We start from the raw sequence: 27,170 nt of genomic DNA on the forward strand, positions 1-27,170 counted from the left end.
TCTAATGCCTCAGTGATTTTGTCATAGTGGTCAAGTAGCTGTGAGGTTTGGCGGGTGAATGGAATGGACTATGGCCTTTTTTTATGAGGACGGGCTACACAACTGATGACGTTCGAACATTTCTCGAACAGTGCTGTGCTGATGACCTCTGCTCGAATATCAACGCTGTAAATGCTTCATCCACGTACTTCAAATACAAATAATCGCCAACAAAACTTGACACCTAACCTAACCTATGCCTAACTGTACATAGAACTTTGATATAATAATATTAACATATATGAAAGCAAAACAATTTTTAATACATAAATTGATGAATTTGTTAAATGAATATATGTTAAAATTTATGAATGTGTCTTGGAAGACAGCTGCCGCTTTAACGAACCTAGCCTAAGGACAGGTGGCATATGTATATACAGACCTATACTCTGCATCACCTTTCACCAGGTGAAGTAATTAATTAATGATTTTTAATTATTTTAATAATTAAAATAATTAAATTAAAGATTTTTAGCACAAATCTTTCCAGTTCATACGTTCTTCACTAGAGAAGGATGTTAAAAAAATTAACCCACAAGTTTAACAATTTGATTACGCCTGACGAGAAAAGCTGAATAACGTATTTGGCTGTCAAGAGCTACTGGAGAGTAAAACCCTGGAAGTACCCATGGGATTATCAAGACCCTCAAACCAAGCTACTCACTTCGTATGGTTCTTAGCCAATTACATTTTCGTGCGTACAGAATGGCGAAGTATCTTATCACTAGTGACTCCATATGTACCATGAACAGCCAGCCTACTAATGCCCAATGTCTGTGATATTCACAATTAGATCTTCTCTGGGTGTTGAATCCCTGTTGACCAGCGTGGCCATGTAAATATTGTAAGGATACCATTGGAATGGTATTGCGTAAAGTTTACTGCGATCCAGATTGCTCCTGACATCCCACAACTTATACTTAACGCAACTGTACGAAGTATGTCCCCGTGAGTATGTTTCCCGATCCCCTGATGGTTTTATGTACAATAAAATAGGTAGAGTCACCATGGGAGATTCCTCTCGTTGTCCACTTTGCGAATTATAATATGGGTAACATTCAGAAGAAAGTGTTTGTTGATCTTAGACTTGATGTCTACTGTAGGTATGTTGATGACATCTTCTTATAGGCACCCGACACAGAATGCTTGCAACATCTAAAATAAATTTTCGAGTCAAATACCGTGCTCAGGTTCACTTACGAGATCGACAGAGGAGGTAATCTGCCTTTCCTGGATGTAACAGTCTCGGAAAGGAATGTTGGCTTTCACACTTCAGTATATACTAAAGGAACTGACATGAGCCTTAAATCTAGTAGTGTTTGACTGCTAAAAGCGAAACTTGTTTTCAACGGAGGAAAAGGTCACGAAAGACTCAAGTGACCAAATCGTGACCACTGAACAATACTAAACAGAAAATATAGTTCACCGTATACCGGAGTAAGAAAATCGCCGACTTCACCATTAAAAACTCTGCCGACAACACACGAAACACTTTGACAGAAGGTAATTTCGTCTTTACCATTACTTCGGGACTGTCAGTCCCAAGCCTCAATGATCTCAATATGTAGACAAGACCACATTAATCGCTTTCAAGGTGCCTGGCAATGCCCAACCAACAACGCTCAACAAAAAAACATATAAGTTCCTGTTCTAGATCAGCGATTCTAGAGTAATTATTACACACACACACACACACACACACACACACACACACACACACACACACACACACACACACACACACACACACACACACCTATACTGGACCTAGACCTTGGACCTATACTGTTTCTGATATATGTAAATGATCTTCCAGAGGGTATAGAATCGTTTCTCTCAATGTTTGCCGATGATGCAAAAATTATGAGGAGGATTGAAACTGAGGACGATAGTAGGAGGCTACAAGATGACCTAGACAGACTGAGTGAATGGTCCAACAACTGGCTGTTGAAGTTCAACCCGAGTAAATGCAAAGTAATGAAACTAGGTGGTGGAAATAGGAGGCCAAACACAGGATACAGAATAGGAGATGAAGTACTTAATGAAACGAACAGAGAGAAAGATCTAGGAGTTGATATCACACCAAACCTGTCTCCTGAAGCCCACATAAAAAGAATAACGTCTGCGGCATATGCGAGGCTGACTAACATCAGAACAGCGTTCAGGAACCTGTGTAAGGAATCATTCAGAATCTTGTACACCACATATGTAAGACCAATCCTGGAGTATGCGGCCCCAGCATGGAGCCCGTACCTTGTCAAGCACAAGACGAAGCTGGAAAAAGTCCAAAGGTATGCCACTAGACTAGTCCCAGAACTAAGAGGCATGAGTTACGAGGAAAGGCTGCGGGAAATGCACCTTACGACACTGGAAGACAGAAGAGTAAGGGGAGACATGATCACAACCTACAAAATCCTCAGAGGAATCGACCGGGTAAACAAGGATAAACTATTCAGCACTGGTGGGACGCGAACAAGGGGACACAGGTGGAAACTGAGTACTCACATGAGCCACAGAGACGTTAGAAGGAACTTTTTCAGTGTCAGAGTAGTTAACGGATGGAATGCATTAGGCAGTGATGTGGTGGAGGCTGACTCCATACACAGTTTTAAATGTAGATATGATAGAGCCCAGTAGGCTCAGGAATCTGTACACCAGTTGATTGACAGTTGAGAGGCGGGACCAAAGAGCCAAAGCTCAACCCCCGCAAGCACAAATAGGTGAGTAGGTGCGTACACACACACACACACACACACACACACACACACACACACACACACACACACACACAGCGGAAGTGGAAGTTTGAAGACCTGGAAAATCGGGGTACCAATGAGAGCTCAAGCTCCATACATGGAACTCTGGCAGCAGATGGGAGGAAGATTGAGATCTTGGTAATCTACAATCCCCCACCAAACAGTAGAAGACCAAGGAAGGAGTATGATGACAACAACAAGGCATGTATAGATGAACTGCAGAAGGCAGCAACATTAGCTCACAGAATGAGAGCGAAACTGCTGGTCATGGGGACCTAAATCATGGAGAGGTAAATTGGGAATCGAGGAATCCCCATGGCGGGGAAGAAACGTGGGGAGAAAAGCTAGTAAATGTTATAAACAGGAATTTCCTAACACAACATGTGAAGGAAGACTCAAGGGAAAGAGGACGGAATACACTGAGCCTATTAGACCTTATTTTCACCCAGAACGTAGAAGACATCGAGAATTGGAACCTGAAATACCTCTAGGGGGCCCAATGACCATTGTGTCTTAGTCTCTGACTACATGATGGAACTTAAACTTGTGACCATGGGACAAGAGGTCTGGGAAAGGAGAGTTGACTACAGGAAAGGGGACTACAGGAGGATAAAGGACTATCTAGGAGGAGTGCAGTGAGAGGAAAAAATTACAGGAAAAACAGTCCAAGAGATGATGGACCTAGTCACACGGAAATGCAAGGAGGCCGAAGAGAGATTTATACCAACAGTAATGGAAAAAAAGCAAGAGGGAATATAATAACTTATGATTTAATAGACAGTGTCGGGAAGCAAAATTGAGAAACAGGAGGGAGTGGAGGAAGTACAGAAGACTAAGGACAGAGGACAACAGGATCAGATGAAACAGAGCTAGAAACGATTACATTAAGATAAGACGAACATCGGAAAGAAATTATGAGAACGATATTGTAATCAAAGCGAAAAAGCAACCTGATTTACTACACAGCCATATAAGAAGAAATATGTCGGTGAACGACCAAGTGATAAGACTAAGGAAAACAGAGTAAGCATATACAGAAAGTGACAAGGAAATCTGCGAGGCACTAAATGCCAGTTTCCATGGAGTGTTCACAACCGAGCTTGAGTAGCTCCCTGAGTACCCTAGATGAAAGACTATCAGATATAGAGGTGACAGCAGAGGAGGTAATGAAACAGTTGACAATACTGGATGCAACTAAATCGGTTGGACCAGACAAAGTATCTCCGTGGATACTAAAAGAGGAAGCGCAGGCCCTCAGCATGCCTCTGGCAAGGATCTTTAATGAATCATTTATGTCAGAAGAATTACCCAATTGCTGGAAGAGGGCAAATGAACCGATTTTCAAGAAAGGTAATAGGGAGGAGGCACTTAACTACAGACCCGTATCACTGACAAGCATCCCCTGTAAAATACTTGAAAGAATAATTAGGCAAAGGCTTGTTGCACACCTGGAGAACATTAGGTTTGTAAACAAACATCAACATGGGTTCTGGAAAGGGAAATCTTGCCTAACAAACCTTTTGGAATTCTATGATAAAATAACGAGGATAAGACAAGACAGATGGTTGGGCAGACTTCATATTTCTGGACTGCCAAAAAACCTTTGATACAGTACCACACATGTGACTGCTATTTAAACTTGAGAAGCAGGTGGGAGTAAGCGGAAAGGCCTTAGCATGGGTAAGGAACTACCTAACAAGAAGGAGCCAGAGAGTTACGGTAAGGGGTAAGAAGTCAGACTGGCGAACAGTAACGAGTGGAGTACCTCAAGGATCGGTGTTAGGACCAATTCTATTTCTAATATACGTTAACGACATGTTTACAGGAGTAGAATCCTACATATCGATGTTTGCGGATGATGCAAAGTTGATGAGAAGAGTTGTGACAGATGAGGATTGTAAGATCCTCCAAGAGGACTTGAATAGGTTACAGAGATGATCAGAGAAATGGCTACTGGAGTTCAACACGAGCAAATGTAAAGTAATGGAAATGGGACTAGGTGATAGGAGACCAAAGGGACAGTACACAATGAAGGGGAACTGCCTACCTGTGATGATGCCAGAAAGAGACCTGGGCGTGGATGTAACACCTAATGAAACTCCTGAGGCACATATAAATAGGATATCGACAGCAGCGCACTCTACACTGGTAAAAATAAGAACATCATTCAGAAACCTAAGTAAGGAGACATTTAGGACACTTTACACTGCCTACATGAAGCCAGTCTTAGAGTATGGCGCCCCATCATGGAGTTTCCACCTGAAGAATCATACAAAAAACTGGAAAAGGTTCAGAGGTTTGCAACGAGACTCGTCCCAACATTACGAGGGATGGGGAATAAAGAGCGCCTGAGCCTTACGACACTAGAAAAAAGAAGGGAGAGGGATGATATGATAGGAATGTATAAAATATTCAGGGGGATTGACAGAGTGGACATAGACGAAATGTTCACACGAAATAGTAACAGAACGAGGGGACATAGGTGGAAGCTGGAAACTCAAATGAGTCACAGAGATGTTAGGAAGTTTTCTTTTAGCGTGAGAGTAGTGGAAAAATGGAATGCACTTAAGGAGCAGGTTGTGGAAGCAAACTCTATTCATAATTTTAAAACTAGATATGATAGGGATGTAACGCCTGGAGAGTGCACCCATGACTCACCATGGGAACGTCCAGGTAAGATCAGCCTGTGACCTCAGATTCAGCTAGTGTTAATTGAAATATTTTCTGGCTCCACCCTAGTCAGCTTGTTCCTGTTTATTAATAATCCTGATGGTCTTGGCAAACAACTTAATGATACATCTTGATTGCTTTTTTGTACATCATGAGAAGCAGACGCCGTGATGTGCTGACCAAGTTGGCTGAATCAGCTGGGAACAGGTACACACCAGACTTTCCCACAACAGTGTAAAACGCCCCCCCCCCCTTCTGATTCAGTTGTATATATACCCCAGTATGATAGTTAGGAGAGAGTGCTGGAGAGGCTGCAGGTCAGTGAGGCTGCAGGTGAGCCTCAGGAGACAGAGTGAATCCACCCGACTGAGAGGCAGAGAGTGGTCTTAATTAAGGTAATGTGTGTGATCTTTGATACATTTTCCATGTCCTGGATCCTGTAACAATTGCCAGTATTGCCAGTGTTAAAGTAGGATTTTATAGTGGTGAATAGCAAAATTTATTCTCAATAAACTCATGTTAAACTTCCCATTTTTTTTTTTTTTTTTTTTTTTTTTTTTTTTTTTTTTTGAGATATATACAAGAGTTGTTACATTCTTGTACAGCCACTAGTACGCGTAGCGTTTCGGGCAGGTCCCTGGAATACAGGAAGAGATACAAGCCCCGCCGCGAAGAATCGTTTTTTCATCCAAGTACACATTTTACTGTTGCGTTAAACAGAGGCTACAGTTAAGGAATTGCGCCCAGTAAATCCTCCCCGGCCAGGATACGAACCCATGACATAGCGCTCGCGGAACGCCAGGCGAGTGTCTTACCACTACACCACGGAGACTGTTTAATCAATTGTTGAATCCCCGTAGCTTCTGATATAATTTGCTAACAACCGTCCCATAATTATTGACAAGTTAAAGAAAGAGTACTCTCCAAGTCAAGCAATGTTTCTTGCCTCGTTGCTTGATATAGTAAATGGATAAGGCAGATGGTGGCAGCGTAATTAATCCTGTGTAGCATTTCCGTGTTGAATACCTTTGGTTCCAGTGTAAACCATTAGTGGTACTGTAATATATGGTGTACAGTTTTAGCAGGTTTACATTATTAATGTTTTTAATTTTCAGTTTATATTTATAGTGGTGTTACAGGGAAATAGGACCGGAGTCATTGCTGTAAACTACCGATGGCTCGAAAGGCGGGAGCCAAGAGTCAATGCTCGATCCTGCAGACACAAATAGGGGAGTACACACACACACACACACACACACACACACACACACACACACACACACATACATACATACATACATACATACATACATACATACATACATACATACATACAAAAAACAGGTCTCTTTGCCCCTATTCCCCAAGATGTGGTCTAATACACTTACCAATCTCGAATCGGTCCGGCCCGCCCACAACACGGAGCTGGACACGGAGGTGGAAGCAGACGCGCCGTGCCCACGTCTCTCCCTGCTCCAGACACGTCCTCTCCTGCAGATCCACCTGCTTCACACTGAACTCGAAGCTCCACACATGCAATCGCAGCACGGGCGCCGTCCTGCGGGCCACGTCAGACAGGAATCAGGGCGCTTCAGGTGGATGAGTGCAACAGGGGAAGGTGATTACAGCAGGCGGGTCAGTGCAAAAGGTGAATGAATGCAACAGGTGGATGTAACATGTGGGTGAGTGCAACAGGTGGGTGATGTTGCATGCTCTCCCAGATTGCAGCACGTGGCAACAGACTACAGGAGCTTCCTGGAGTTCCTGCTTCCTACAATATAGAGTGCAGAGCTCATGCAGCGCGTCTGCAGAAATGTGCTCAAGCCTAGTCTCCCCTTTAGGTGTATCCCGCAATGTTCAGTAATTACCTGTAACTCAGCCTCTGCAGGGTCGGTTAATAAGTACCAGAGAAAGGGGGACACAGAAAAACAAAGCTTATGAGACGAAATCGAGTTAAAAGAAAAGTAGAATACCTCCTCTCAAAAATGGAACTGAACTGCCGAGCCCTGTGAACTCGCTATAGGCTGCTTTAGGCCTTTAAACTCAAATTCTTCCGTTTCTCAAAATAATTTTTTGAGTGTCGCAAAAGGAATGAAAGAGCATAACTCTAAATCAAAATTAATGAGGCTTACTTAAACTTATCCAATACTTAAAAGTTGCAAAGCAAATAAATGTATGTTAAAACTGCACTCAAGACACTCATGTTAGAACAGTTTATAAGACCTATGTTAAAACTGCACCCAAAACCGATCACTCAATATAAAGACATATTGGACTCAAAATTTCGATGTGAGTGAATATAGAAACGCCTTCTGGAATCCGGGTGAAAATTCTCAACTTTTCATTGGCGAATCTGAAATAGTTATAATACCAAAGCTATTGAGAGAGTAATGAATCCGAAGACAATAATTTTGGAACCGAAGCAGATGAGACATTCAGTGTAAAGTTCTTTTGCGTGCGACAAAATGCAAAGCTAACAAATCGATAAAGTTGTTGAGTGTCAGTGCCTCAGGCTCGCTGGCACGTTATCTAGCAATAAGGCCTGGTCAGGAGGCCTGGTCGAAGACCGAGCCGCAGGGATGCTAAGCCCCGGAAGCACCTCAAGGTAACCTCAAGGTATAAGAACTTAACATTGAAAGATTATGACTATAGAGGACGCGTTGAAAACGAGGTATCCCTATATGGGGTGGCTTATCGCAAGGTGAGGGGTAGTGAGTACACCAAGACCTGCAGAGAAACATTGAGGTCAACCTCGGGAAGATAATAGGACTTACCTGAAGAAGGTAAGAGGACTTACCTGAAGAAGGTAAGAGGACTTACCTGAAGAAGGTAAGATGACTTACCTGAAGAAGGTAAGAGGACTTACCTGAAGAAGAAGGCAGCGTCGGAGAGCGGCGCCCCTACCAGGAGGTCCGGATACCCGTTGCCATCCCCGTCTCTGCCACCGGCTAGGCTGTATCCGAACCCTCCGCTTAAGGAGAACTTAGGCGTCGGCTGTAACATCTGAATGGCAATAGTAAATGTTTCTCCTGACGATATCATAGCATAATATTGTTCTCCTGACGATATCATAGCATAATACGGTTATCCTGACAATATCATAGCATAATATTGTTCTCCTGACGATATCATAGCATAATACGGTTATCCTGACAATATCCTAATACGGTTCTCCTGATATCATAGCATAATACAGTTCTCCTCGTGATATCATAACATAATACGGTTATCCTGACAATATCATAGCATAATACTGTTCTCCTGACGATATCATAGCATAATACTGTTCTCCTGACGATATCATAGCATAATACTGTTCTCCTGACGATATCATAGCATAATACGGTTATCCTGACAATATCATAGCATAATATTGTTCTCCTGACGATATCATAGCATAATACGGTTATCCTGACAATATCATAGCATAATACTGTTCTCCTGACGATATCATAGCATAATATGGTTATCCTGACAATATCATAATACGGTTCTCCTGATATCATAGCATAATACAGTTCTCGTGATATCATAACATAATATGGTTCTTCTGAGGATATCATAATGCGGTTCTCACGATTTCATAACATAATACAGTTCTCTTGACGATATTATATCACAATATGGTTCTCCTGAGGATAGCATAATAGTATAGAATTCTCCTGACGATATCATACCATAATACGGTTCTCCTGACGTAATCATAGCATAATACAATTCTCCTGACGATATCATACCATAATACGGTTCTCCTGAGGATATCATAACAGTATATGGTTCTCTTGACGATGTCATAGTATAATACGGTGTCAGCCGAACAATTCGCATACTTTACGTCATTATCAAGAAATGTAAAAAACGCAGAATTTATAGATAACACCATCAATGAGGTCCAAGAAATGTGTAAAAACTTCATTCATAATGATGTACTGCCAGGAATCTTAGCGAAGTATCCGAAGTTTGCTTATTGTAGGTGCAGCCTGCACATGACTGTAAAGCTGCCGCCCAGTTGGGTGGGTGTGGAGCACATGACTGTAAAGCTGCCGCCCAGTTGGGTGGGTGTGGAGCACATGACTGTAAAGCTGCCGCCCAGTTGGGTGGGTGTGGAGCACATGACTGTAAAGCTGCCGCTCAGTTGGGTGGGTGTGGAGCACATGACTGTAAAGCTGCCGCTCAGTTGGGTGGGTGTGGAGCACATGACTGTAAAGCTGCCGCTCAGTGGGGTGGGTGTGGAGCACATGACTGTAAAGCTGCCGCCCAGTTGGGTGGGTGTGGAGCACATGACTGTAAAGCTGCCGCCCAGTTGGGTGGGTGTGGAGCAAGACTAGTAACTGTGTGACTGACTCACCATAGATGTAAAGTGCCTTGTATAGTGACTGTTGTGATCATCTTGTGATATAAAAATATTATTAATGTGTATATGTATTTGAGTACATGTATGTATACATATGCATGTGTATATATGTACATGTGTCACTAGGAACTCTTATAAATGAACCGACCAGGATTCAAACCCATGCTACTCAGGATCACCCCTAAACATACACAGTACTGTCACCACCTCACTAATCATAGACTTCCATTGGTATGTCATATTTACAATTATGTAATTAGCTCAGAGTTACAGCCCCGCTCCTGTGCCAGGTAAGTCCATTACGGGCTCACCAAAGCCTGTGCTACTTGGAACTTTTTATTCCGAGTTGCTGAATATAAAATGGCAACTGTAATTAGCTTCACAAGATTGTCACTTGCTTAGCTAAACGAAGCGTGCCTCTGTAAACCTTTCTACCACTGCCCACTGGATGGGTATGGGGTGCATAATAAATAGATTAAATGAAAATCCTTACAATACCATAATATTACACGGTTCTACTGAGAATATTATAATATCTACGTTCTCCTGACGACTGCAGAAAAGTTCTGCCACAAACATATATCAATCTAAAATAATATGTATTTATGTAGCTACATCATACATCTGTCGGAAAACCCGACACCATTTACTAACATTCAATACAATATGCAGATAATATTGCTGCTGTCTTGTAATAACAAATTAACCCTAGAAATAGTGCTTTAATTACTCATAGAAGACGTGGCACAGTGGAATTTTCCTGGGCAGAAAATGGGGGATACCATTGCCATATGACCCTATTAAATTCACCACCTAAATAAAGGGAAACCTCCTTAGTAGATCAGTTTTTGGACTGTAAACATCATACAAACATTTCCTTTGAATCAACTTAATTATTAATACTAAAATAGAGTAAAACTGGGCTCTCTACCACTTCTTGATGACATCTGGACAATACAGCCAAGGCGTCAGTGGGAGGGAGGCCTCAGAGAGTCCGTCGCCATTATTAAATTTATCAACAAAGTCTCACGTGGACCTCACTTCAAGATCCACAGAAACTTCCTTGAACAGTGTCATTGAGAGTAAAGTGCTTCCATTATCAACACGAACTTCGTCCACAATAAGGAAAGAGTTCTGCTTCCGGTTCCATTACTATCTAGCATATGTAATTCGGTCATTAATATTAGATTTAAGAATGTGAGTTAGCACAAGAATCGAGACACAAAATAGGGTAAGCAATAGTCTCATCTCTTTATTTGAATTAATATACAATATTTCCCCTGATACAGCTGTTATATTAGGTTATTACTATTATTGTGTGCCCTTTGACAGGTGTAATTCAAGAGGAAGAATTAACACTAGTTACCTAGTACACGTGTTGATGCCTGCCTCAACCATGAGGAGTGTTGGTTCACCCGTGTGAACTGGTTGTCTAGGCCAAAATCAGCCATACAAGATAAGGTCCCCCATTTAATTACTAATATATGTAATCTACTACTGAGGTGAATGTCTACTAATTAATAACTATATATAAATATAAACCCCAAGTATGTGTAAGGAAGCAATTTGTTGGAATTTTTCAATCATAAAGTCCACTTTAAACATCATAGTTTGCAATCGAAAAATATAAATTAACATAAAATATAAATTACTATATAAATTGATATAAACTAAATAAATATAAATCTCACAAGTCAGTTTCCCCCAAAACATCTACAGGGATCACGTGGAAAATGGCCTCATTGGGCGTGATAGGTTATTTATAGACTCAACAGCCACATGTTACGTCCACCAACCACAGATCGCTTAATCAGCTAAGTGATGTGGACATCGTGACGTCACAAGCCCTTTTTAACTAAGAGTTTAATCATAGCAAAGTAACACTTAATCATCTTCAAATCACTATTATCTTAATTTTATAAATAATCGGCAAGACAAACTTATTCAAAAACGTTTGGATACGTTTTCCTTTCACCTGACTTTCTGTTTACCACCAATAAATAAGTACCCGGGAGTCTGCCAATTGTAGGGAAGACTCGGTGTCGGTGGCCCTTTCCTCGTAGGGAACCTGCCGCCTGTGGAAACCATGCGAGGGAGCCAACTGACCACTGGTGTCTTGGCAACACTGTGTCTCGTTATTGCCAGGGAGAAGGAGCAAATTTTATTAACTTTTTGGGTTTTTTGCCTCATTTCTCTTCCCCCGTTTTGATGGTGCTGTGTCAGAGGGTTCTCGATTTGGGTGCGGTAGCGATCTCTTCTTGCTGCTAGACATACATAGTGAGAGGGAAGTACTGCTGCACATGTATACCGGAGTAATGGAGCAGCCAGCCTTTGCCTGTTTTTACTATTGGTGGTTTTACAGGAGAGGGAGGAATGCCATGATGGTGGTTCATTTTTAGGGTCAATTTCGAGCATGAGCCGGTCGAAGCCTGATGCGTAAACATGCTAACTGCTGTGGGGTGCATCGTCTGCTAGTTATTCTGAGCACTCTAAGGAACCTCAATAAGCCTAACAGGCTTCTGGTCCCTCAGTAGCATACCATTATGCCTTGTATGCAGCACATCCTCTTAAGGTTTCCCAACGTCAAGAAAACGGTCAATTTAAAGTGTCCTCTCCTAACCTACCAGAGAACCCAAAACAGAAAATGAGACAGTGTATCACTTTTGTGAGCTGCTTCCATTTTCTAGTACAACAAGTTTTGGCCTTACGTAACGCATACAATCGAAATACGACGTTCTTTGTAGGAAGACAGGTTGTTGTATGACCATGTTTCCTAAGTTCATTATCCCGTATTATACTTTCCAAAGAATTCCTCATTCTTCCAAATTCTTCTTCCTGATATGCACATATGTTTTCTTCATTGCATTCCTCCCTCACTCTAACTTGTGATCAAGTATATTGACCAAGGCCAAATAAGATGAAGAGATCCTACAGTGTCACACAAGCTTATATTATCAATATAGTGTTTATTTTAGGGAAGAACCGAGTCTAAGCAAACTAGTCAAGATGTTCCTTGACTCCCAGTCTCTCTTTCCTTGGTTAAAGTCCCTCATAGTTAGTAGTTGGTAGATTAAGTGAGCTGTTCTTGATGTTCTATATGTACCTGTTAAGCTCGTAGATCTGTTTCTCTAATTGTCTTCCTGACTGACCCTTACACGAGTCTGAAGACGTACCTGAGATGGCGTGGCCCTGATGCCTGTGTTGGACCCTAGGAAGATGAAGACGGCGCCTCCTCCAGAGTGCTGTGGGGCGCCCACGGCCAAGTCTGCAGGCAGTGAACAGGGCAGAATTAGTGGAAGTGGGTGGGTTAGTGAGAGATAGAATCTGTTAAGGTTGGTCGGTTTAAAATTTAAGGGTCGGACTGTTAGGATACGTGAGTCAGAAGAGAGCAAGGTGTGTTCCAGGTAGAAATCATAAGTGTTAGGGAATGTTAGCTTGAGGAAACATGCTAATGAGGGAACAGAAGATGGAAACAGGAAAGAAGAAGAGAGCAATTAAACATGGAGAGAAAGGAGGAGAGACAGAGAGAGAGAGAGAGAGAGAGAGAGAGAGAGAGAGAGAGAGAGAGAGAGAGAGAGAGAGAGAGAGAGAGAGAGAGAGAGAGAGAGAGAGAGAGAGAGAGACAGACAGAGACAGAGAGAAAGACAGAGAGACAGAGAGAGAGAGAGACAGAGACAGAGACAGAGAGACAGAGAGACAGAGAGATAGAGAGGGAGAGAGAGAGAGAGAGAGAGAGAGAGAGAGAGAGAGAGAGAGAGAGAGAGAGAGAGAGAGAGAGAGAGAGAGAGAGAGAGAGAGAGAGAGAGAGAGAGAGAGAGAGAGAGAGAGAGAGAGAGAGAGAGAAAGAAAGATAGACTGTATTTTATCTTATAATATCACCAGTTAACTTCCCTTCATACATTTTTTTTTTTTTGGGGGGGGGGTTTATAATTCAGTTTATCACACCGTAATGAAACAGTTGATATAAATTTATGTACTAAACTATAATTAAATAGTTAGTAGTACTGCTACAGATGTGTTGGTTATTATTTAAAATGGTCTCAGCTGATTTGGTAGTGTTGGCTGGTCATCCAACATCAAATATCCTCAGACACATGTACTCCGTACTGGATACCCGCCAAACACACACCGAAACTACGACGTTGGTACAACGTTCGAACAAGTTTTAACACCTCCTAACCAGTTATAACAACCAATATAGCAAGTTGTAACAACGTTCTAATACGTCATAAACACGTTAAGCCAAGATGTAACAACTTTATTACAAGTTGTAACAAGCGGAAAATAGAGACAGTTTCGGTTTGTGTTTCCAGGGTGTGTATTAATGATGGTCCTGTGATGTACCAGCTGAACTGATGTTTCATGCAGTCACAAGTTACTTATCAACAAGTTACTTATCAACAAGTTACTTGTCAACAAGTTACTTGTCAACAAGTTACTTGTCAACAAGTTACTTGTCAACAAGTTACTTGTCAACAAGTTACTTGTCAACAAGTTACTTATCAACAAGTTACTTGTCAACAAGTTACTTGTCAACAAGTTACTTGTCAACAAGTTACTTGTCAACAAGTTACTTGTCAACAAGTTACTTGTCAACAAGTTACTTGTCAACAAGTTACTTGTCAACAAGTTACTTGTCAACAAGTTACTTATCAACAAGAGTGTTAGTCAGGGTGTTAGTCAGGTAATTAATGGATTACGAGAGAAAAGGGAGTGTGTGTGGCGTCTGGTTACTTATTGGTGGTGTTATTGGTGGTGACGTCTCGTGGTGTTTTGATGCGCTCTGGCGCAAGGCACATGCCTGTGGTGGTAATGGTGTTGGGGGACGCCGTGTGTGTTGTGTTGAGGGCGTTGGTGACGCCGGGTGTTGTGTTGAGGGCGTTGGTGACGCCGGGTGTTGAGGGCGTTGGGGACGCCGGGTGTTGTGTTGATGGCGTTGGGGACGCCGGGTGTTGTGTTGATGGCGTTGGGGACGCCGGGTGTTGTGTTGAGGGCGTTGGTGACGCCGGGTGTTGAGGGCGTTGGGGACGCCGTGTGTTGTGTTGATGGCGTTGGGGACGCCGTGTGTTGTGTTGAGGGCGTTGGGGACGCCGTGTGTTGTGTTGATGGCGTTGGGGACGCCGGGTGTTGTGTTGAGGGCGTTGGGGACGCCATTGGGTGGTGTAGTGTAGTGGCGTTTGGACGCCTGGTATCGAGTGTGGTGTTGTAGAGTATATGGTGGCGCAGGGGCGCCAGGTAGTGGTCGGTAAGGTGAGTATTGGCGTAGCAAGGTCGGTGCGTTAGGACGCAGGAAGTGGTTGTGGGGATGTGTGGCGTTATAATGAGGTCATCAGTGGTTGGGATGACCAGAGGTGATGGTGTGTCGGAAGTGGGTAAGTCTTATGGATAAGATGAAATGTAGATAATTGCCGAGTTGGTGGCTGCAGTAGGCGAGCCAAGTCGATACATCTGGCAAGACTCATAAAAGACTAATAAAAAATCATTATTTTCATTAAAATTTTCATTAATTAAGTCGGAGTGGGTAAGTCTTATGGATAAGATTATAAGGTAGAATTTCAAATTTCAGGTGTTGATGGTTGCAGTGGGCGAGCCAAGTAGATATACTAATTTCTCATTAATTAAGTTGTTACAGGAATCTCGCTAGAAGCGAGCCAGTGGCAGTATGATGCTTTAGTGACATTAGTTGTGAAATTATTTTAATGAGGTATTTATTGTGATAATGTATGTGTATGTATATACTGTATATTACCTCATCGGCACCATTACTGAGTGTTAGGCTTGAGAAGGTCCCCCGGGATCATGTCACAGAGCTTCAGGTAGAGTAGAAGGGAAGCTATGAGGCTACACTCAGTTATTCTAGAAAAAAAGGGGGGTGGAAGTGAAGCCAACGTGACGTTATAGGCGAAATTCGCCCCCTGACATCAAAGCAGGGATAAGGGCCAGCTGCAATGGTTTTGCAGCTGCGCTCAGGCTATATATGGGGAGAGAGTAAGGAGCCGAGGGGGTTATGTAATAATGGGATCGAGCCAGGGGGCTCCGAGGGAATATTTTGCAGGTACAGCGGTCGGGAAGGTGTGAATACAGGTGGACACACTCTGGGCGGATGGGCCTAGACCAAAGAGCTGTGAGGGATCTACAGCGTTCTGGGATTGGTGCCCTGGAACGAGACGTCAGCACAGACCCAAGGGAACATGACCCTGGGGTAGGAATCTCCGTTGCTCTGGAGGCCAGGATCACGGTAGCTCAGAGCAACGATGGGACATTGACAACATTCACCAGGCTGGACAGCCTGGGTTTTGTCTGGGTCATGGAGGATCTATGACCTAGCAACCATGGGACACGAAGACAAGAGAAGTGATGCTGCCAATTGTGGAGGAGGCCAGTGAAACATTGTGTGATCATTGTAAGCCCTTATGTTAACAGTACAGGGCAAGATGTTAAATTATTAACTTGTTACTAAGGATGAAGAACCTTAGATATATGTGTTGTGTATATATTAATGACTAGTGTCATTTCTGTTTAAGTGCCAGCATTCTGGTCCATGTAATTTTATGGTTATGTTTGTATGTAATTATATGTCAGCAGTTTAGGTATATGTGCATTGTTGGAGATGGGAAAAATTATTACAGACTATTTTACCTGTGCTATGATGTGAATATAATGTATATGTTGGAGAAGTGTTGTGAGTCATGTCGGGGAAAATTTTAATTTATTTCATCGTGTGTATGATGAACTTTTTGGATGATTTTGTAGTTGTACACATATGGTGGGTGCATCCTCCAGGTCCTTGCACTAATGGAACCATTGCAATGATGCATATGGGGACATATGCGTGTTTAAGGAGGGGAGTGGTGTTGTAATCCACAAGTTAGTAGGAATTATTAGCTAGAGGATCATTACTACAACACTTAACGAATGATGATTGGAAGTACATGTAAGTAGACAGACTATGGATCACATATCTAAGAAAGGTCAATGGATTAAGACCGAAGCTGTTTAGTGAAATTAATAATTCCGGGAAAGAGGAATTATTCTTCGTCAGGCTTCTAGGAACAAGGTTACCGCTCTAGGGATAAGGTTAATCGGATTATACCTTCCTCAAGAGGCGTGGTGAAATGATTGAGGCCATGGTTGGCTGGAGGCAGTCTGATTGTGGGAGTGGAACTGGCAAGTCCTCCGAGGTCTCCGTTTGTGGCAGCAGCGAAGTGTAGCAGACAGCTATGCGAGAACCTGTTGTGATCTTAGTGACCAAGTTAAGTCTGCAGTATGTGAGTATTGAATGTAAGACTAACCGGGTGTGGAGCGTTGTAGTAATCATTCCGTATTAGGGACTTAGGCGGAAGTTACGAGTGTGTGTGGTGATCGCGGAGGTCAAGTGGTCTATGGGTATTGGAAGTGTATTGACCTAATAGAGTATGTTAATATAGTATTATTTGTCAGAGTCTATTCTTGGTAATTAAATGACAAAACACGACGGCCTTTAAATACCTTCCATGTGTTCACTCATTGTGTTGCAGTACAAACCTAGTGGTACGCCTCAAGGGTCTGGTGTGTGTAGGAGTACACGGTGGTAGTAACGGTTGCTGAGGCAAGGTGTTATGTGTTGTGTAATCGCTGTGTTCGGAATGAACCGGGGTTCAGCGTCACGACAAACAAGTTACTTGTCAACAAGTTACTTGTCAACAAGTTACTTGTCAACAAGTTACTTGTCAACAAGTTACTTGTCAACAAGTTACTTGTCAACAAGTTACTTATCAACAAGTTACTTGTCAACAAGTTACTTATCAACAAGTTACTTATCAACAAGTTACTTGTCAACAAGTTACTTGTCAACAAGTTCTTGTCAACAAGTTACTTATCAACGTTACTTATCAACAAGTTACTTATCAACAAGTTACTTATCAACAAGTTACTTGTCAACAAGTTACTTGTCAACAAGTTACTTGTCAACAAGTTACTTATCAACAAGTTACTTGTCAACAAGTTACTTATCAAGAAGTTACTTGTCAACAAGTTACTTGTCAACAAGTTACTTGTCAACAAGTTACTTGTCAACAAGTTACTTATCAACGTTACTTATCAACAAGTTACTTATCAACAAGTTACTTGTCAACAAGTTACTTGTCAACAAGTTACTTGTCAACAAGTTACTTATCAACAAGTTACTTGTCAACAAGTTACTTGTCAACAAGTTACTTGTCAACAAGTTACTTATCAACAAGTTACTTGTCAACAAGTTACTTATCAACAAGTTACTTATCAACAAGTTACTTATCAAGAAGTTACTTGTCAACAAGTTACTTATCAAGAAGTTACTTGTCAACAAGTTACTTATCAAGAAGTTACTTGTCAACAAGTTACTTGTCAACAAGTTACTTGTCAACAAGTTACTTGTCAACAAGTTACTTGTCAACAAGTTACTTGTCAACAAGTTACTTATCAACAAGTTACTTGTCAACAAGTTACTTGTCAACAAGTTACTTGTCAACAAGTTACTTGTCAACAAGTTACTTGTCAACAAGTTACTTGTCAACAAGTTACTTGTCAACAAGTTACTTGTCAACAAGTTACTTATCAACAAGTTATACCATAAAAGTTGACAATAACATGTGAAGCACAGGTGTTACACATGAAATTTAGGTAATTAATAACAAATAAACCTTACCCTTTCGGGTGGTGCTTTCCTGCATTGTAGTGATTTAATCCTAGATACACAATAGTGGCCCAGCTCAAGGAAACAACCATAGTTTTCCCTAACACTTCTCAACCAGAAAATAAACTGCCCTCAATCAGTTTACTCACATTCTCTGGATCAGAGGATGAAAGTTGAGACAACTTCTGGAATAAATTTGTTGACTCTATGGACTCAAAACTCACAATTCCTAAAACTACCAAATCCACATACCTACAGGCTCAGCTTAAAGGTGAAGCTGAAAAGGTGGTACCAAATTTGACCCTAAATAGTCAGGGTTATGATCTCTCAGTTCAGCTCCTTAAAGATAATTATGCTAACAAAGAGAGAGCTGTTACACACTTAGTCCACAGATTGTTGGACTTACCCCCCAACTAATTCAAACACTGATTATTTCGAACACGGGGGCAAGGAATGGTGCCCAAAAACTTAGGCTGGATGGTAGAAAGACGGTCTCGGTCTTTATGCAAGTCAGCGTTCAATCACGACTGTTCAAGTGGTCGACTGTTCACTTTCACCCAGGACACTCAATAGATCTGCAGTATTCATCAATCCTGGTGAGTCCACTATCTTCAAGTACACATCGTCCACGATCAATGGTTATCAGCCGCGACAGAGCTTGCCTCCCACAACACAGAAAATTACTCCAGCAAGTCCCAGGAACACATCACGACTTACGTTAGTCACTATTTGTTGCCAAGACTTGACAGAACTAAGCAAAAATGCAAAGTTCGTCTTTTCTAATCTATATAAATAAAAATGTAAATGTTCGTTTGTTCAAAATCGCTAATCTCCGAAAGTTCTTCACCGATTGCTTTGAAATTTTCAAACAACGTTCCATTCGCATCCGGCCAGGTTTTTATATGCATACTATATAGATGTCACGTCTGTGACGGTAAAAAAAAAAAAAACATGCTTTTTCTGAAAAACTGTGTTTTTCATAAAAAGCATGTTTTTTTTCTAAAAAAAAAAACACGTTTTAAAAAAAGCATGTGAAAAGCATAAAAAGCATGTTTTTTTTCTGAAAAACTGTGTTTTTCATGTGAGGGAAATCTTCAAAACCTCTTTACCGATTGCTTTGAAATTTTGACACAACATTGCATTCGAAAAGGCGCGTCTTTTTATATATCTACTATATAGATGCCACACCTGTGACAGGAAAAACATGCTTTTTTTTGAAAAACAACACCATCTGTTGCACATAATAGCAACATGCATGCTATACTAAATATGTCACGAATTCCATTTCAATGTTTCTGATTGCATTGATAAATTGAAATTTTCATAGATATTGCTTTACTTTCATTTTGATTTAATTATTTTGTGTGAATTGCGTTGGAATTGAACTGTGTTGTTTACCATACCGTTCATTTCATGAGTATAGCTTATTTTTTATTTTTTCATATTTTCATTTAATTTTTTAACTGTTTTTCTTATATTTCAGTGATGGGAACATCAGAGCACTCGATGTTGCCAATTTTCTAATAGGAACATCAGACGATTTGGGAAGGCATTGGACGAGGGAGTGGGGGATGGGATGGTAGGAAGGGATGGAAGTGAGAGATGGTGGGGAGGACGAGGGGACAAGGGAGGGGGTAATGGTAGGGAAGGACGAGGGGACGGGGGAGTTTGGGATGGAGGGGATGGGGGAATGGAGAATGGTGGGGAGGACAAAGGGACAGGGAGTGAGGCATGGTGGGAAGGAAGAGGGGATGGTTGAGTGGGGAATGGTGGGGAGGACGAGGGGATGGTGGAGTGGGGAATGTTGGGGAGGACGAGGAGACGGGTGAGGGGGAAACGGTTGGGAGCACTTGGGGACCGGGAAGGTTACTGTGGCTCAGCAACGCACATGTGTTGCTGAGCCACAGCAACGAGTGGCCAGGTACTGCTAGTAGTACATAATTTTTGGTCATTAATTTGTATCTAGAATTAAATACTATGAATCTAGGAACTAGATTCTAGTCCCAGCAAGGTTTGTTTTCAGTTTGTTAAAACTTTTGGTTTGTTTTTAGCTCTATTTTTTCAGCCTCTGTAAAGTGAATAGTACAAAATTCTACTATCAAATTGCTGCATTCATCAATCTTTGTACTATAGTACACATAGTTACAAAAACTACTATCTAAACAGGAGGATGGGTTGATATACAACGTCAAAGGGCCAAAGTGTGTGCGTTGGGTGGGGCCATGGAGGGTCGTAGGACGGACCACAGAGGGTCGTGAGTGGGGCCACAGAACGTCGTGGGTGGGGCCACAGAGGGTCGTAGTGGGGGCCACAGAGAGTCAATGGCGGGGCCATGGAGGGTCGTGGTCGGGGCCATGGAGGGTCGTGGTCGGGGCCATGGAGGGTCGTGGTCGGGGCCACGGAGAGTCGTGGTGACTGTTAGTGGAGGTAGCCTTCACTCTGACTGTTCAGACATGGCGACCCTACAGGTGAGGCACAGCCAGAAGGTTACTGCAAAGGGCAAAGTCTGAAGTCGACAGCAGAAGGCTATTCCAGAAAGCTACAGAAGATTACATCAGAGAGCTGCAACAGACGCAGACGAACCTTTGTAGCCGTCGTTGTTAATATCTCCAAGGCAGGCGAGGCTGTTTCCGAACCAGGCGAAGTCCTCTGTCCCTTCCAGAGTGTGTGTGACGCCATGCTGGGAGGGACGAAAGGAAAGAGAGATGGAGGGAGAGAGAGGAAAAAGAGGACACATGGAATTAAGCACAACAGCATTATTACAATTGCTAATTTTCTTGTGGATCTTTCCATTCTAAGTCAAATCCCTTCTACCATCTAAGTCTGGAGGTGGAGACACACCAGATCACTTAGTCGTTCCATTTCATTACAACGTTCCCTCAACAGGGTGACCTCTTCAGATACATACACGCATGCTACAGAAAACACGAGCATTGTAAATATACATGCAAGGACATAAATATACATGCAAGGACATAAATATACATGCAAGGACATAAATATACATGCAAGGACATAAATATACATGCAAGGACATAAATATACATGCAAGGACATAAATATACATGCAAGGACATAAATATACATGCAAGGACATAAATATACATGCAAGGACATAAATATACATGCAAGGACATAAATATACATGTGAGGGTTCACTTCGCCCCCATCATACTCCTGTTTAGAAATATGTAATCTTTAATTGTAGAGAGTGAAGAACTGTGTGGTCAGGAGATAGCTGTTTAACATCAAGTGATAGTGATCCAACACGACAGGTATCTACCATCTGGGTCAAAGGAGAACTATTAAACAGCTGGATGTTCAATGCTAATGCATTTGGGAGGTTAATTTCGGCAGTCTCTGTGATGTAGTGGTTAAGATGCTCACCTGGCATTTCGCGAGAGCTTTGCCCTGGGTTCGTATCCTGGCCGGGGTTGGATTTACTGGGCGCAAATCCTTAACTGTAGCCTCCGTTTAACTCAACAGTAAAATGGGTACCTGTTTGTAAAACGATTTTTCGAGGGGTCGTATTCCAGTGAACATAGGATTAAGGACTTGCCTGAAACGCTACGCGTACTAGTTGCTGTACAAGAATGTAAGAACTCTTGTATATACAAATAAGTAAATAAATAAATAAAAAATTATTTGGACAAACTCGTGAATATAGATGGCTTCCGGTGTGCGAAACCTCCTTCGTTCGGTGGTGTGTGCGGTGATTATAATAATAATAATAATAATAATAATAATAATAATAATAATAATAATAATAATAATAATAACAATAATAATAATAATAATAATAATAATAATAATAATAATAATAATAATAATAATAATAATAATAACAATAATGATAATAATAATAATAATAATAATAATAATAATAATAATAATAATAATAATAATAATAATAATAATAATCTACGTAATTACAAATGTAAATGTTTGTTCAATATCGCTAATCTCCGAAAGTTCTTCACCAATTGCTCTGAAATTTTGACACAACTTTCCATTCGCACACGAGCGTGTTTGTATATACACACTATAGATGTCACGGGTATAAACATGTTTTTTGAAAAACAGCTCCATCTGTTGAACGTAAGAGTAACACACGCTGTAATCTCTGAAAGTTCTTCACTGATTGCTTTGAAACTTTGACTCAACGGTCCATTCAAATACATACATGTTTTATATATATATATATATGCTATATAGACGCCACACCTGTGACAGGTAAAAACATGCTTTTTTGAAAAATAGTGCCATTTGTTGCACATAAAAGCAACACACGCTATACTAAATATGTTACGATTCCATTTCAATGTTTTTGACAGCATTGATAAATTTAATTTTCATAGATTTCGACTTTTTTTTATTTTGATTTAATTATTTTGTGTGACATTGCGTTGGAATTGAGCTGTGTTGTTTACCATACCGTTCATTTCGTGAGTACAGTTTTTCTTTTCATTGTTTTTATATCGTTTTTTAACTCTTCTTATTTTTCAGTGATAAGAACATCAGATCATTTGATGCTCCCATTTTTCCGATGGGAACATCAGATCATTTGGGAACGCATTGGACGAGGGAGTGGTGTGGACGAGGGGACGGGAGCAGGGGATGGTGGGGAAGATGGGGAGAAGGGGGAGAGGGAAATGGTGGGAAGGAAGAGGGGCCGGGGGAGTGGGGATGGTGGGGACGAGGGGATGGGAGAGTGGAGAATGGTGGGGAGGGTGAGGGGGGGGGGAATGATGGGGGAGGATGAGGGGGATGGTGGAGTGGAGGGATGATTGGGCAGGACGAGGGGATGGAGGAGTGGGGAATGAGAGGAATGAGGGGAATGACGAGGGGATGGGGGAATGGTGGGGGAGTGGGGATTGGTTGGAAGGACGAGGGGACGGAGGAGGGGAGGGGAATGGTGGGGAGGACAGGGAAGGGTTGCTGTGGCTCAGCAACGCATGGCCAGGCACAGCAAGTAATAATAATAATTATTTACAAGTAGGTACAATGGGTTTGTGAGATTACATAATATTGGTATTTTTACATTCTTGCAAAGCCACTAAAAGGCTCAGTGTTTCGGGCAGATTGTGATGCCTTTTACAATTGCATGATAACTCAGGATGGTGTTGCGGTGTTGAATAATTCCTTCGTCTTGCAAATGAAGTGTGAGACGTCTACTGTGGGTGTTCATAGCATGTCCAATATGGCATCTGATGGAAGAGAGCACAGGCTCCAGAATTACATTTATATCCATATACTTCATAACTACAATACATTTTGTCAGAGGAAATATAAATGTTGTTTATCATAATGAGGAAAGCTGTACAAGCATTGTTATAGTAAGTGACAGCACGAATTCGAGTGTTTTCACTGCAAGGTTTACAATATCAGTTATATCCCTCCAGAATTTAAAGTCCGGGTCTGTAGATGGCAGAAGGTATTTACTTTGAAAGAAAAATTTCCATAAGAATGCTGTTGTGTTCAATTCCATGTATATTAAAGGAAACCTGTTCTCAAAATATACGCAGAACGCAGTACTCGGCCTACTATGCAAGGCCCAATTTGCCTAATAAGCCAAGTTTCCTGAATTTATATATTTTTCTATTTTTTTTTTCTTATGAAATGATAAAGCTATCCATTTCATGATGTATGAGTTCATTTTTTTAATTTGTGTTAAAACTAACGTAGATATATGACTGAACCTAACCATCCCTACCTAACCTAACCTATGTTAAGCTAACCTAAACTAACATAACTAAGTCAATAATTTATGTTCTTAATATAATATAATAATAATAATAAAAGAAATAAACAAATTTGAAAGAATTGGTTGAAAATAAAGCAAATCAAATCGGGCCTTGCATAGTAGGCCAAGAAGTGCGTTCTGGCTACTAGGTACGACACATATATATATATATATATATATCACAAAATGCTATACTAATAAAATCATATAAAATTTCTAAAGATATAACATTATTAGATTTTACAAATTTTAAATATTATTCAAGCACACTGATATCCCAACAATATGTAAGAAGTGAACAAGAAGAGCGAGCAAGTGTCATCAAAGATAACCTTAGGTACAATAACAAGGACTTTGCCGGTCTCCTTATATCCTGAGGAGAGAGGCACCCGGCCTAGAGGCGCCCCCACCACCACCTCGTCCTCCCCGTCTCCGTCCAGGTCACACGCCTCCAGGGCCGCTCCCAGCATCTCCCCGACGCCCCCTGCTCCCTCCTCCAGCAGCTCCCCGACGCCCCCTGCTCCCTCCTCCAGCAGCTCCCCGACGCCTCCTGCTCCCTCCTCCAGCAGCTCCCCGACGCCCCCTGCTCCCTCCTCCAGCAGCTCCCCGACGCCTCCTGCTCCCTCCTCCAGCAGCTCGCCGACGCCTCCTGCTCCCTCCCTCCTGCCCAGCGTCGTCAGCTCCACCACCTGCAGGAAGCGACAATTTGTGCACACCTAAATAATTTTAGAATTGATATGTGCACACTTAAGTAATTTGATAATGTGCACAAAAGTTACTGGATTTGGCAGTAAAAGGAGATTATAGATTCTAAGATCTGATCGGGAGTTTCATAACACTTCCCCATTGTTTTCTGTTGTCAGGGACAGGAAGTCCATTTGATCTTTTACAATTTGCAGACCATTGCATGCTTTATTAATTACTTTTGCTTATTATTTAAAATATCCAGTAGAAGTAGATATGCTAATTTCACCATGAACATTAATTAGTTTAGTTCTTCTATGCAGATAATTATATGTATGCAAATTATCTAGTAGGTTTTAATCTTGTTGAATTTAGATGAAGTATAGGAATGCTTAAGTTAACCCTTATTTATCATATTTTGTTTACTGAAAGGTCAATATTAATATGAATAACAAGAACAAACTATGTTGTAGGCGTATGTACAAATGTATATGGAAATTTGACTCTTTTAATTTATACATCCTGTTTTGAGGGAGTTGAAGTTTCTTTGATTTGCATATATTAGTTGATACACTACCAATACACACAATTAACATTCCTTAAGAGTTATATATTCATTCACATGTACGAAGAGAACTTTTGTATGCTAGACAGTAACCATTGAACGAATACTCAGACATGAGCTGTTGCAACACTGGCAAAGTTACAACAGTAACTGTTAATGACGTTTGTATGTTATGGATTGCAACCAAATGCTACTTTGCCTGTCACGTTTTTCGAGGGTAGAAATATATGCGATACGTGTAGATGTTAGGTGGTTATTCAGTAATGACAAATGATACGTTTGTTACCTATGACAGTGACGGCAGAACAGTCCATCAGACGTACAGTTTTCAACACCTGAGGGACGCTGACTGCCTCGCAAAGTTCTCAAAGTTGCTTCATAGTGTAGCGTGGTGTAGCTCACGGGCGAGTAGACTGTATCGACTCTTAACTGGCTGAGTGGCTCTCACAGTCTCAGGTATTCACAGAGTATAATCTAAACTTGTCTCCACGTGCATATATATATATATATATATATATATATATATATATATATATATATATATATATATATATATTACATATATACTTACTTAATTGTGCTTGCGGGGGTTGAGCTCTGGCTCTTTAGTCCCCACCTCTCAACTGTCAATCAACTAATGTATAGATTCCTGAGCCTACCAGGCTCTATCATATCTACACTTGAAGCTGTGTATGGAGTCAGCCTCCACCACATCACTGTCTAATGCATTCCATTTGTCTACTACTCTGACACAGAAAAAAAAATTCTAACGTCTCTATGGCTCATTTGGGCAGTCAATTTCCACCTGTGTTCCCTAGTGCGTGTGCCCATGGTGGTGAATACTCTGTCTTTATCTACCCTATCAATTCCTCTGAGAATCTTGTATGTGGTGATCATGTCCCCTCTAACTCTTCTGTCTCCCAGTGATGTGAGGTTTAATTCCCGTAGTCTCTCCTCGTAGCTCATACCCCTCAGTTCGGGTACTAGTCTGGTGGCAAATCTTTGAACCTTTTCCAGTTAAGTCTTATGCTTGACTTGATATGGACTCCATGCTGGAGCCTCATACTTCAGGATTTGTCTGACATATGTGGTATACAAAGTTCTGAAAGATTCCTTACACAAGTTTCTAAAGGCCGTTCTTATGTTAGCCAACCTGGCATATGCCGCTGATGTTATCCTCTTGATATGGGCTTCAGGGGACAGGTCTGGCGTGATATCAACCCCCCCCCCCCAGGTCTTTCATCTGGTCTCCTGCTCCCTACACCTATCTTCATTACATTGCATTTGCTTGGGTTAAACTCTAACAACCATTTGTTCGACCATTCTTGCAGCTTGTCAAGGTCTTCTTGAAGCCTCAAGCTGTTCTCCTCTGTCTTAATCCTTCTCATAATTTTGGCGTCGTCAGCAAACCTTGAGAGGAATGAGTCTGTACCCTCTGGGAGATTATTTACGTATATCAGAATCAGGATAGGTCCGAGTACAGAGCCCTGTGGGACTCCACTGTTGACTTCACGCCAATCTGAGGTCTCACCCCTCACTGTAACTCTGCTTCCTATTGCTTAGGTACTCCCTTATCTACTGGAGCGCCCTACCAGTTACTCCTGCCTGTTTCTCCAGCTTATGCATCAGCCTTTTATGGGGAACTGTGTCAAAGGCTTTCCGACAGAAAAAAATGCAGTCCGCCCATCCTTTTGTTTCTTGCTTAA

General features: G+C 41.5%; 1 protein-coding gene across 3 annotated transcripts in view; it reads right to left on the bottom strand.

Moving 5' to 3' along the window:
- Window positions 1-27,170, bottom strand: part of LOC123746350 (integrin alpha-5) — a 161,650-nt gene that overhangs the window by 72,916 nt on the left and 61,564 nt on the right. Inside the window, exons 9-13 of one of the 3 annotated variants that reach the window (XM_069314766.1) lie at window positions 24,548-24,904; window positions 21,056-21,152; window positions 12,993-13,084; window positions 8,332-8,459; window positions 6,854-7,023 (exon numbers count right to left, since the gene is read on the bottom strand). In XM_069314766.1, the coding sequence (XP_069170867.1) occupies window positions 6,854-7,023; window positions 8,332-8,459; window positions 12,993-13,084; window positions 21,056-21,152; window positions 24,548-24,904 (844 nt within the window). Of the gene's footprint in view, window positions 1-6,853; window positions 7,024-8,331; window positions 8,469-12,992; window positions 13,085-21,055; window positions 21,153-24,547; window positions 24,905-27,170 lie in introns of all 3 variants that reach the window. The other 2 variants (XM_045727810.2, XM_045727813.2) reach the window with 2 other exon arrangements.

This window comes from Procambarus clarkii, chromosome 80 (assembly GCF_040958095.1).
Source record: "Procambarus clarkii isolate CNS0578487 chromosome 80, FALCON_Pclarkii_2.0, whole genome shotgun sequence".
Lineage (NCBI taxonomy): Eukaryota > Metazoa > Arthropoda > Malacostraca > Decapoda > Cambaridae > Procambarus > Procambarus clarkii.